General features: G+C 37.7%; 1 protein-coding gene across 1 annotated transcript in view; it reads right to left on the bottom strand.

Annotated features, from left to right (window-relative positions):
- LOC107633086 (pollen receptor-like kinase 3) overlaps positions 12523 to 13714 on the bottom strand; it is a 2576-nt gene continuing 1384 nt past the window's right edge. Inside the window, exons 1-2 of the mRNA XM_021118913.1 lie at positions 13443 to 13714; positions 12523 to 13374 (exon numbers count right to left, since the gene is read on the bottom strand). The exon at positions 13443 to 13714 is cut by the window's right edge and continues 1384 nt beyond it. Of these exons, the coding sequence (XP_020974572.1) occupies positions 12806 to 13374; positions 13443 to 13714 (841 nt within the window). The 3' untranslated portion in view covers positions 12523 to 12805. The remainder of the gene's footprint in view (positions 13375 to 13442) is intronic.

Here is a 13714-nt window from a genome sequence, read left to right on the forward strand (position 1 = left end):
AACGTTAGCCCCCTAACTTTGAGGCTAACGTTGGCACATGAATTCAAGGAAGAGGAGCAAAAGTTAGCCCCAACGTTAGCCCCCTAACTTGGAGGCTAACGTTGGAACTTGAGAATTTCTCCCCTGGGCACCAACGTTTGCGCCAACGTTAGCCCCCTAACTTGGAGGCTAACGTTGGCACATGAATTACAATGGGGAAGGAGCAAAAGTTTGCGCCAACGTTAGCCCCCTAACTTGGTGGCTAACGTTGGCGCCACTAGCACACAAGGCATTGCCAACGTTAGGGTCAAAGTTAGACCCCTAACATTGGCACCAACGTTCATACCAGTAAAATGTGCTAAGCTGATATGAAAAGTTGGAGCCAAAGTTAGACCCCTAACTTTGGCTTAAACTTTTGGCCCAACTTTTGCTAAACTCAAAACCGGTTCAATTGGTTCACTTCGGTTCTTCTCCAAACTTCAAGAGCAATCAACCAAGGCCTCTTTCAACCCAATTCCACCAAGAGCAAAGGCCCCACTCAAGGCTTGAAGATCATTTGAAGAAAGTGTATAAATAGGATAGAATTCAACCTTTCTATGTTCATTTACTTTTCTGCTTCATATCCGGTTTAATCTCAATTCCCTTTCCCTCTTCTGTTTAATGCAATTCAATTTTTTCTTGTTTAAATTCTGCAAATCCATTCCCCAATTCCCTTTACAATTCCAGCTGTTTATATTTCTTGCACTTTAAGATTCCGTAATTTACATTTCTTGCACTTTAAGTTTCTGCTATTTAATTCCTTGTTCCTTAAGATTCAGCAATGTAATTTCCTGCACTCTTTACTTTCATGCAATTTACATTCTGCAAATCACAAATCACCCAACCAACACTCGATTCGCTTGACTAAATCAACCACTAATCTAAAATTGCTCAATCCTTCAATCCCTGTGGGATCGACCTCACTCCCGTGAGTTTTTATTACTTGATGCGACCCGGTACACTTGCCGGTTAGTTTTGGGTGTTTTTGGGGAAATTTATTTTTCACCAAAATAACTCATCACCTTTTCTTTTGGATGCTAGACAAACCTACAAATCAAGCTCAAGTGACCTTAGGTATCCAAATATTTTTGCATCCTTTGATGTCAAACCATCTCCTTTGTCCCAAGCCATTATAATCACAAACAATTTTGTAAACTTGATTTTCAATCATCCTTTCACTTATGAAATACTGAATAGGAAAATGTCCATTCCGATTGCATAACCTACAAAATTTATGAGTTGATGTTTTTCTAAAGCTTGTTGGATTTTGAAACCTTATGTCATTTGAAGATGACGCTATGTTGGTAAAAGAAGGTCTTTCAATAGATTTTGCAGATTTAGAAAAACCCAAGCCAGCTTTATCATAAAGAGGTTTTTGACTAGCCAAAAGTTGATTTAAGTTTTCAGAACTTTGAGCAAAGGTGGCTAAGTCCTCTTTAAGTCTTTTTACCTCTTTAAGCAACTTCTCATTTTCTTTAAAACAGTTAAGATATGCAACCACAGAATGCTGTTTTTCACAAGCTTTTATTTTAGCTTTCAACCGCTTGTTTTCTTCAACAAGATCAACAGCGGTTTCAGCCTCTCTCAAACTTTCTTTCAGAAAACTATTTTTTGCCTTCAGTATTTCTATTTGAGACTCAAGATCTTGGTTTTCACTTAGGAAACATTTAATCTTTTCAGAAAGATGATAAATCATAAGATGAAGGTCTTCAGTTGAGGGTTCAGAAAATATTATCTCATCAACTATGTCGGCCATGAGACGTTTGAGACTTGGTTTCTGTTTTATTATCTTCATCAGAGTCATTTTCCAAGTCTTTCCAAGATGCCATGAGACCTTTATTCTTTCCCTTTTTCAGCTTGTCCTCCTTCTTCAGTTTTAGACAATCAGACTTGAAGTGCCCACCTTCTTTACAGTTGTAATATATTACTTTGCTGAGATCCTTCTTTGTCTTCCTTGAGCCGCTTCTTTTGTTTCGCTCCTTCAGCTTCACCATTTTCCTGAATTTCTTAGCAAACAAAACAAATTCATTTTCAGATGAGTTATCACTGGATTCATTATCCATAGGTTCAGTAACAGATTTGAGAGCAATTCCTTTCTTTTTTTGTATCTTTTTTCAAATATGTGTTTTCAAAAGCAAGCAAATTTTCTCTCAAATCATCATATGCCATAGAATCAATGTTACTACTTTCAGCTATCACTATTGCTTTGGTTTTCCACTCTTTTGTGAGACATCTCAATATTCTTCTCACAAGCATAGATTCAGGATATGTGATCCCCATAGCATCCATGCTAGTGATGATGATGTTGAATCTTTCAAACAGTTCATCAATCGTTTCTCCTTCCTTCATTGAGAACATTTTATATTCTCTGTTCAGCATGTCTATTCTAGTCTTCTTCACTATGGTTGTGCCTTCATGAGTGATTTGAAGTTTGTCCTAGATTTTCTTTGCTGTTGTACATCTTGATACTCGTCGGTATTCCTCGAAGCTGACCGCATAGTTGAGCAAGTTAACAGCTTTGGCATTGAGCTCAACTTTCTTTCTGTCTTCCTCATTCCAATTGGCTTCGCCTTTGAGTGTAACCACACCATCAGCACTTGTAATTGTTGGAAAATGTGGTTCTTCTAGGATTATCTTCCAGAGTCTGTAATCTACAGATTGGACAAATATCTTCAACCTTTCTTTCTAGTAACTGTAGTTCTTTCCATTGAAAAAAGGAGGTTTGTTGCTTGACTGCCCTTCTGTCAGAGTATAGGCAACCAAATTTGAGCCATTGTTAGCTGCCATCAGGATCTTTTCTCCAAGCTGCAAAGCTTGATCTCTTTGAGACCAAGCTCAGATACCAATTGATGGTAATCAGTGGCTAAGAGAAGGGGGGTTGAATCTTAGTCCCTTTTTTGCTGTGAGTAACTTTCTGCCTTTTGAGATAGCTTCAGGAGATATTTCTGTTTTTGTCTCGTAACTAGTCAAGAGACATTTTCTTTTTGTTTCGTAACCAGTTAGGAGATATTTTTAATTTTGTCTCCTATATAACAGAATCAGAAATAGAGTAGAAGAGAAAGAGAGAATCACACCCAGAAGTATCCTGGTTCAGCTGCTAAGTGCAATGCAGCCTACGTCCAGTCTCCATCACAATAGTGACAGAATTTCACTATAATCAACAGATTACATACACCAATTCTTCCCAAGGAACTACCCATTCCTATCCGGGACAAGTCCAGAATCTATCCCCAAAACTGAACTTGACTTGGTCAACTGCCAAGCTTTCAACTGCTAAGTACTAACCCAACTTGCAAGGAAATCCCCACATGATCATGAAACACAACACATATGTACAAAGGAACTCTCAGACATCTATGACTTTTTCTTTAATTTTGCATTCTCTGCCTTTTCCCTCTCACTGGCTTTTTCTTACAAACCTCACTCTGTTTGCCTTTTTCACCATGAGACTCAGACAGACAAAACTAAAGAAAAGAATACAAAATAAAACCCATTGAAGGAGAAGAACTTCTGTTAGCATAAGGTAGCTATGAGAACTCTGTGCTTTCTCTCCTTGCTTCAACCCTTGGCCGTTCACCCTTATTATAGAATGGGAAGCTTCCAAGGTTGAAGCCAGTTCAACCAAGCCACCAACATCTTCTCCATCTAGGGGTGGCAAAACGGGCCGAAACTGCCAAAAAAGGTGGGTCGGGACTAGATTTTGAACCCGCCAAATTTTAAAAACCCGCCAAAACCGCACCGCCAAAACCGCGGGCCAAGGCGGGGCGGGGCGGGCTGGCCCGGCGGGCTGACATATTATTTATTTAAGGGTAATTTCGTAAATTTGCAAGTGATATATAAATAGGAAAATTAGGTTTTCCTTCCCCTGCTTCCCAGTTCCCACTTCCCACAAACAGCCGGCCCTAACCCTTCGTCCCTTACTCCCTTCCGGCCTTCCCTGACCCTGACTCCCTGAGACGGTGAGACCCTCAGACCGACGGACCCTGACTCCCGGCTTCATCCTTCAACAGCTCAGCTCCCTCGTCTGTCCTTACTCCTCAGCCTCGCTGTGTTCAGGTGTTCCCTGAGCTCCCTGCGCATGCAGCATCACACCGTTGCGGTTCTTGGCGGCGCGCTCCAGTTCGACTTCTCTCTGAGTTGTTTCTCGTCGTTGGTCAGTCACGTCGCCGGTCGCTGTTTCATCTCGCCTATCCTCACCAAACTGAAGTCCCGGCGACGCTGTCTTGTGTTGCCTCTATGCTGTCTCGGCGGTTCTGTGTTCCGGCGGATCCCAGCGGCGTTACTCTCTCCTCCCCTGCCTCTCGACGGCTGTGAGCCAGTAAGTAAAGATTTTTATTTTTTTTTGTTTTTTTTTCGTAAGGAACTGTGAATCTGTGATTGTGGTTGTGGACAGCTTCTTTGATGCTGTTGAAATTACTGTGGATTTGTTTATAAAATTTGTTTTACTGGTGTTTGTTTTTGAAATTTGTTTATGAATTTTGAGAGTAGGCAAGTAACCCTCAGATATCAGCATTGTAATATTTGTTATGCAGGACATACACTGCTTCCATCCATATATGGAAGCATTATTTGTATTTAAATGGCTGTATATATATAACATAATTTTGCTACCATTTCATTGTTTTGCCTCCCTTGAAATTCACCTATGAATTGAAAATGTAAGCATAGTAATTTGAAGGCCTATGTTCATTAATTTATGCAAAGCTTATGATCTACTGAAATAGTCCAGAAAAAAAAGAAAAGAATTACATTAATTATACCAGAAATTATATCTCTGACATGCTGCTATTACATATTTTCACCATCTTTATCTTCGTTCTTTTTTCATTTTGTGGTGGTATGTATTGGGTGTGAGGTACTAATAAATATTCCAAAAGTTTGTAGTGTACTAGTGTGAATAATACATGCTATTCATCTTGTTTCTTGTCTATCTTTGTGTGACTTCTATTAGAGTATTACTGTATTAGTATCATTTTAACTATGTAACTTTAGTTTGAACTTTTATTTCATTGCTTTCTGTGATGCTTGGTGTATGTGTTCTGACTTCTGATGCAACATTATTGATTTATTGCTGATTTAGATATTGTTATGTATTTGTGTTATTTAGATTGAGTTGTTGATTCTGCAATGGATGATTTTGTCTCTATGGAAGTTGATGGTGGGAATGTAACACAAAATCCTGAAAATATGGAAAGATCTGAAATGGAAGAAGATATTATTATGCACTTATGTTTGAGACTTTGAGACTTATTATTTGTTATGTTATTTTTTATCACACAAGACTGGTTCGGACAGAGAGAAGAGAGAGGGAAACCGAAAGCAAATCAACATGCATTTACCTCTCTCTCATCCCTTCTCATCAAGTTTCATCAATCTGAGCCTTTCATCTTGACTTTGTCCCCAAGAAAGAATTCTGACCCTTGATGAACTCTTGATCCTTGACAGCTCTATTTGTTCTATTTTTGCTTCTTCCTCCATGTAGCTACAGTAGCTACCTTCTGTCTTAGATGAACAAAAGTGAAAATGAGCTTCACCACAGAGATCTTCTTCTCTGACCGAGCTGATTGCTTCTACTTTCGGTATGAAGATCTTGAAGTTCTTCTTCACACCTTGCCTTTAGTGGCAACAATATTGCCACAGCCATACTTTAGATCTTCTTTTCTCAAGGCCATCATCATCCTAGCCTCTTTCTTCTTCCTAGCTTCTCTGATAATTTTTCTGATGACTTTTACCTTCTTCTTTCCTGTTGACATGACCGAAGAAGAGAGAGAGAGGAGAGAGAAGAGAGAAAAAGATTTGGATGCAATGAATGAAATTAAAACAAATTAAATCCCACTTCTATTCCTCTATGCATAGTAACGTGTGGACCATTAAGTGCCATAAAATCAATTTTGAATTTTCTCTTTCCTGTTACCAATGCATTCGTTTAATTTAATTAAACTTTGAATTCCACCAAAGGAGAGAGTGGGTAACCGAACCACTCTTCTTTCCTTTCTCTTTCTTTTCAATTTCGGACCATGATGATGTTGGTCTCTCAATAAAAGGTTTTGGGCTTCACTTTGGTTTTTCTGGCTCAAATAACATTTGCAAAATAATTCAGCCACAATGCTTAGAATTTTTGTACAAAGGCTGAATATGTTTTCTTCACATTGGGCTTGTGTAACTTTTTGGCCCAATAACAAAATCTGTATACTAACAAACTTATTAAACAAACAATTAGAAGCATAAATTGAATTAACAATTTTGTAATTAATAATTTTTAATAATGTTTGATCATCACAATAATTTCAAGTTTTCCAAACTCATCAAGAGGTAATAGTGGTGGATTCACGGACATTCGTGTTGGTCCAAAATAATCATTTCATCAGAAACAGTAAACTCGAATACTATAGAACACGTAGAATCGTGAAGGTAGAAAAATGAATATAAGAAACAACAATAGAAGTTATAATATTCTGGCTCACTCACTCCCGTATCAACCCAAAGATAATTTGGGACATAATTTGAGCTAGTTTTTGTTCTTTGCTTTTTTTAGAGAGAGAAACTCTTACTTCTCTCTAGGTTTAGTGCATTTTGATCTTTTTTTTTGTTTGAATTTCTGAATTAGATCTTGTTACTTCTAGTTTTATTTACCTAATTTTAGCTTCTCTAGTTATAATTTTACTTAGATTTTGTGTTAGAATTGTGTTCTTCTCCTTATTTTTTCTTTTAATTCTCATTTTATGAACCTTGTTGATTTTGAATTCTAATTAATGCATTTAAGTTTTTATGTTTTCTTAGTCTTAGTTAAGTTGATATTGTTAATTGTTAGTGGGTAGTTTTAATTTCTATTTGATTTTGCAAATTAGCTATGTTTTTAACTAGTGCCTACCATGTGTTTGACAAAATATTTTTCTTAATTATGGAGTAGTTTTCTATACTCTTAGCCTAGGCTAAGGGAAGTGAGTGACCTTGAGTCATTGGGTCTAATTGGATTGGTGATTTGGAAACCCTTGTTGGTCAATTTGATACCCATTGATACTAGCTTACTACTAAGTCAATTAGTAGCTAGGTTGGAACTTATGGGTTGATGCTGATCAAGCCTATTTGACATACTTCAAGCATAGAAGTAGACTTGATGGGTTGGTCCCTCTTAATTGTCAATACATGGTTGTCAGACAAGAATAGTGATCTCAATTCTCATACCTAGCCAAGAGTTCTTTTGCACTTAATCGAAACACCAAAAACCTCAATTGTTTAATTCTTGCTTTAGTTGCTTTTAGTAGTTTAATTAGTTCTAGAATAGAATTATTCGTATCTTATCTTGGTAAATTGCTACTCACTTAGATATTGCTTGCATGTTTAGATTTAGTTTCTTGTTAGTTAAGTTTCTTGCATGCTAAGTTTATTAGTTTAATTTCTTGCTTATGACTTTCAACCCTGGAATTTTTAACTGTTTTGAGCATAGTTATCAAATTCGGCTCGACCCGGCCAGTTCGAGCGGAAACCTGGTCACCCGATCACCTGGCCGGGCTGAACCACTCGTTGAACTTGCCATGCAATGAACTCGGTGGAATTCGGTTCGACCTGATAGGTTTTGATAAAAATTGGTGACTCGGCCGGGTGATTTGACCCGGTCCGGGTGGTGAATTTTTTTTTTTTAAATCTTGAAACGGCGTCTTTCTAATTCATCCTCCCTTCATTGAAACTGTGAAAGTGAAACCCTAGGCTAATCCCCCCTTCCCCCCATTACTTCTAAATCCTTAATGGCATATGAGACTCTTTGAGTGTCTGAGACTCTGAGTTCATCAATCGGCAGTCCCTCACCGCCGAACCCTCACCAGTCCCCGCCGATACCCCCTAGCCAACCTCGTCTCTCCGTCGGCAGTCCCTCACGGCCTCACCCTCACTCCCACGGCCTCACCCTCGTCACTCTGTCGTCACCCAGTCTCGGTCTCACCTCGTCATCTCGGCATTACCTCGTCGTCACTCTCAGTCTCAGCCTCACCTCGTCAGTGGCAGAACGTGTTCATAAAAAAGCTCAGAAAGCGTTCATCTTCTGTGGCCTCACCTCTCCGTCACTATCAGTCTCTGCTCCCTCGAGTCATTTGGGTGGAAGTGGTGGTCGTCAGAAAGCTCAGAAAGCATTCATCTTCTGCCTCAGTGCCTCTGCTCCCTCAGGTCAGTTGCTGTTGTATTTGATTTTTAGAGTTGTTGAACCTGAACATATTTTAGTAGCTATTGACCCATTGTTATGGAATCTGGTGGATAAATTTAATTTTTTAGAGCAGTTGTTGAAGTTAGGGAAATTTTAGTTAAAATTGTTCTTGAATTTGGTAGTTGCTACTGTTGTATTTAGTTTTTTAGGGTTGTTTGTTGCTGGTTGTTATGTTAGTATTTGGTAATCGGTAATTCGGTATAAAGCTGTTGTATTTTTCCTGTTGTATTGTTGCTGGTTGCTGTATTTTTCCTGTTGTATTGTTGCTGGTTGCTGTATTTTCCATTTTTCTCTGTTTGTTGCTCGTTGCTGCTGTTGCTGGTTGCTGTGTTGGTATTTAGTTTTTTAGTTGCTAGTTGCTGGTTGCTGGTTGCTGCTATTGTATCTACGAAATGATTTGGCAAATATGTCCATTCAACCAACTTTGGATGATCTTGGTAAATTCTTCAATCACTTGAATATTTTAATTGTCAGTTGCTGTTACGAATTATTCTTGATATTGATTTGTCAAAAATACACAAATGTAGATCAATTAAATTTGGAAGATGACCAAGATAATAATGGACCAAGTAACAATGATATGGAAGATATGGATGCAAATCAAAATGAGGAAAATGTTGATCAAGCTCCTAATTTGTCCTATGAAGATGCTGATGCCGACTTTGAGCTCACCCCTTGGACTTGATTTAATGATTGTGTTATCTTTAACTTGCTCTTGTTGATTTAAATTGAGAACATATTTTATACTAGAGACTAGTTTATTAACTCTTTTTTTAGATTATTAGTTATGTTTAAGACTTGATATTTGATTATTAATGTTTGTAAGACTCACATTTTAAGTTTTAAGATATTATTTCAATTTTATTTATATAATTTTTTTTTAGTTATGATCGGGTTAACTAGGTGAATCAATGACCTGCTGGTTGAACCAATAATCCGGTGACCCAGTCATATAACCGGGTTGATTACCGTCCGGGCTCTCCAACTCCTCTTCCTCCCTTGTCTCCTTTCTCTGTCATTCTCTTTACTGTTGACGGCGCCATCTGTTGCTTGAGGAAGAACAGAAGAAGCCGTTGCAGTATCTCCGCTGCAACATCGCCATTGCCTTCGGATGGCCCTCCTCTCCAGGTGGTTTCCTTTTTGATTTCTTCCTTCCCTCACTTTTTGGGACTCTTCTGTTACAGAACATTAGTCTTTTCTTTTCTTTTTTCTGGTTCATTCCTCTCTTTCATTCCCTCTCTTAACTCTGAAGTTCTGAACCTCTCATCTATCATTTATTTCATTTACTCATCCCAGAGTACATTATCTCTTTGGAGGTCCATAAGGTCCATAAATTATTAGTATTATCTTGAGGTACCAGCCTTGCAACCCTATCACAAACCCAGTCCCTCTTCTTGGCACTTTTAGTGTAAAGAAGGTTTTGGTGCAGTATTGAAACCCTGGCAAAGGACCATAGAATTTTCTACAGAAAACTAGATTTATGCAAATAGCCGTCCATTTTCCATATGGTTTCAGCAACATGCATAATCTCTTAGAATGTAAGGTGTAATGTTATCCAAAAGTCAAAGTAAGTGTCACATTTTATAATCTATAAAGGTCTTAGGTTTTGATGTTCCCCAAACTTTAGAGATATTAGTGTCACATTTGAGAAATTAAGGGAAGATGTGTGCCATACCTCATAACCTAAGTCTTCAGGGGGAGGTTAGTATAATTTTTTTATAATTTATTAGAATTTTTGGATCCTCATTGAGAGAATGATGTCATTGGAAAGCTTCTTGTTTATTTTATGCCAGATTATTTGAAAATAACTAGCATTATAACTTTGATATGCTAAAGTGTAACATTCTTTGTGCCTCCAATTAGTATCTTAAGCTTTTAATCTTTGATGGACCAATTTGATTGAAAAAATCTTTCAGGGACAAATTTGAAGAATACTTTATCTTTCAGGGACTAATTTGATTATTAACCCCAATTATTACATTGAAGGAAAGGTTTGTGTAGTGCCTATTATGAAAAATGTGGTAGAATATCATTTTAGGTGGTTTGGTAATGTGATAAAGGCCCATAAAGGCTTTGGTAAAGAGAGTAGATCAATTCAAGGGTAATTGGCAATGACTATAAGTATTGAGACTTCAAAAAAATCATGTGTGAATTAGGAGATTTAAATTTTAATGGTTTAGAAGGGGGAAGCCTTGGAGCAACGGTTGAATTGTCTTCGTGTGACTTCAAGGTCACAGGTTCAAGCTGTGGAAATAGCCACTAATGTAATTATCAGGTTGTACATTCAAGCACGCCCTTTAAATTTTAATGGTTTGATTGTAAACCTAATATATGATTTGGCACTTAAATCGTCTGATGCATATAAGTCCTAGTTGTTGTTGACATTCACATTGTCTGGTGTTTGCTCCAATTCCTCCGGGGAAATGAAATTTCAGCACGATCTCCAACTGAAAGCTAAAAGGACTATGTAGCCATTGCAAAATTGTATGCTGGCAAATTTGTTCATTATTTTTTTTAACATGAATTAGCTTAATTTCATTTGGTTTACACTTTCAGGCTCAAAAGGCAGAAAGGGATGCTACCGATCTAAAGGGCACCATGAGGAAAAGGATGGAGTTCCTTGATTTTGATTAAACTATCCTGTCATCTTAACAGTCAAGCTGGTCCATCTGCAAATTTTAATGCAGCTGTGGCTCGTTTTCGATCGTGGGGATGGAAGAATAATTTACGATAGGATGCGCCATTTGTCGTCGTGGAAACTGGCACGATAGAGAATTAGATTTCTTGGCAGCTAGATCTTTTTTGTAGCAGAGGCCATGAAAGTAAATTGTGACTTTCTGGCTTCTCTAAAGAGAAGCTGACAATTATCATGCCCCTTTCTGCATGTAGTTTTCATGCTAATGCATGAGGGGGGTATGTGTTATTATTGTGCACTTAAAATTTTAGTTTGGTTTTAGAAAATGATTTATAGTGAAGATGTTATTAATCAGTGTTTATGATCATCATCATTTACAATGCTCTTTTCAGAATGACTAATGTCGATTGTTTTTGGTATGTTCTCGGTAGGTGAGAATAACACTATTATCTTTTGTTGTATGTATGACAATATCAAAGTAACTATTAGACGTCGCATCTTCTATTAGTATCACAAAATTGGGCATGGAGTTAATATAAACGTTAAAATGAATATTGAAAAAAAATCCATGGATTTAGTATAAACAACAAAGTCTGTTCGACTAAGTGAGGTGAGGTATATGAATCAAATGACATCACTGAATTTTATTATAAATTATATATGTTTAATTGTTTATAATGAGATTGTTTATACATAGATAATTTTTTATAATCTCATGTAGGGGTGCTCATAGGTCGGGTGAAATCGGGTTTGATGTGACCCATACTCGACCCGAAATATATACCGGGTCTATTTGTTAGATCTGAATCCGGCCTTAGATCCGATGAAATTTATACACTTTCGAGCCATGATTATACCGGGTGAAAATCGGGTCGTTAACATTACCTTCTTATAAACTAGCAATCTAGCATGTGAAAATATCCAAATTTTCAAGACTCCAACCATTATTTGACATGGTATAATTCACTTAGAAAAATATAACAAGAATCAACCATTTTCTAAAATTAAAGCATAACCACAATTAATACTAATATTGTCTAATAACACCAAATATTTTAATCAATACAAATAACACAATATTATGTATTAGTCTAAAGTCTTATGCATTTTAAACATAAAACATTAACTTATAGTCTTATAATGACTAATAACACAAAATATTAAAATTTACAATACTTAAATTTCACATAAGAATAGCCATCATCAATTACTAATCACACAAAATATTAATTATGTATGATGACCCGACCATCGGACCGAGTTCGGGTGACCCGAGCTATGACCTAGACCCGACTCGAAATAATGACCGAATCTATTTTTGAGACCCTTATCCAGCCCTATACCTAGTGAAATCACACCAAATTAGCCCCTAAAAGGTTTGGGGTCAGGTCGGGCCATGAACACCCTAATCTCATGTATGTTTTTTTTTTTTTATTTTTCGCTTATCTTTCATCTCATTTACCATTTTAATCGGATGTTTTTTCAATCTTTTTTCCTAAACCACTTAATGATGTTCAATAAAAGGCACTACTACTATTGGAAATGCAAAAGTTGTTTGGATAATAAGAGTATTTACATTAAAAAATAAAATTGAACTCATGTTTAGTGGAGACATTAACACCTATATTTAGAAAAGAGAGAGAATGTAAAGAGAAAAATGAACGAGAAAAAATGCACTAAATCATGTTGTTTCATAAAATTTTAAAGCCTGAGATCCTGTGATCATTAAAACAACACAACACACTTGTAATTGTAAACTAGGCTTACAAAAGTGAGACACTAATATGGGTGAAAAAATTATCATTTGAATTTCACCTTGTTACACAAAATGACAAAACCACCTCTTAGTACAAAGGCATGTAATAATTCCCTTACCTACAAAAGGCAACTTGAGCTAAAAGCTAAGCTTTATGGACATAACAAGAAGAAGCTTGTTTTTAATAATTTTTTATTATTTACACTTGAACCTCCTCTATCCTTCTAATGGCTTCCTTCATGGCAAGTCTTTTGTCAGGATTGCTCTCGGTGCAATCAGCACCAATGTGGATAAGCTGCAACATCTGAGTTTGCGATCCCATGTTCCCTTGCAACTCTGGATCGATGAGTTCTGCTTCCCTGGACTCGGAAATCGCCGTGAATACCCGTTGAACAACATCGGTGCCACCCTTTCCATTGCTATGATACTGGGAAGGGAACTTGCCGGTAATGATCTCGAGGATGAGGACTCCGAGGCAGAAGACGTCGGTCTTCTGGGAGACCTTTTGGTACTGGATATAGTCAGGGGATTTGTAGGCGAACATGGCTTGAACGGCGGCCGTGGGGTTGATGAGTGGGTGGAATCCGAAGTCACCTAAGAGAGGCTCATAGTCATCACTGAGGAGGACATTGCTGGACTTGAGGTTTCCATGGGGAAGGTCATAGGTGGAAAATTGAGTGTAGAGGTATGACAACCCTCTTGCTATTCCCTTCACAATCTTTAACCTGGTCGGCCAGTTCAACTCTGCATGGGCTGTTCCTCTGTCACCTGAAATAAAAATAATCAAAATAGTTTCTACATTCCTTTAAATGTTAATAAAGAGATGCATAGCATACCATGCAAGACATAAAGCAAGCTGCCTTTGGGCATATACTCAGTAACGAAGAGCTTCTCCTCCCGACGGTAATGGTAAGCCAAAGGCCCCAATATATTCTTATGCCTCATCCTCCCAAACTGCCTCATCTCAGCGTCAAACACATCCCTTCCCATTTTGTTCATATCCCTCATCCTCTTCACCACCACCGACAGCCCGTTCGTCATCGCCGCCTTGTACGCCGATCCCAGCCCCCCGTTCCCAAGCACCTCCGCCGACGCCTTCATCAAATCC

Source organism: Arachis ipaensis, chromosome B03 (assembly GCF_000816755.2).
Source record: "Arachis ipaensis cultivar K30076 chromosome B03, Araip1.1, whole genome shotgun sequence".
Classification (NCBI taxonomy): domain Eukaryota; kingdom Viridiplantae; phylum Streptophyta; class Magnoliopsida; order Fabales; family Fabaceae; genus Arachis; species Arachis ipaensis.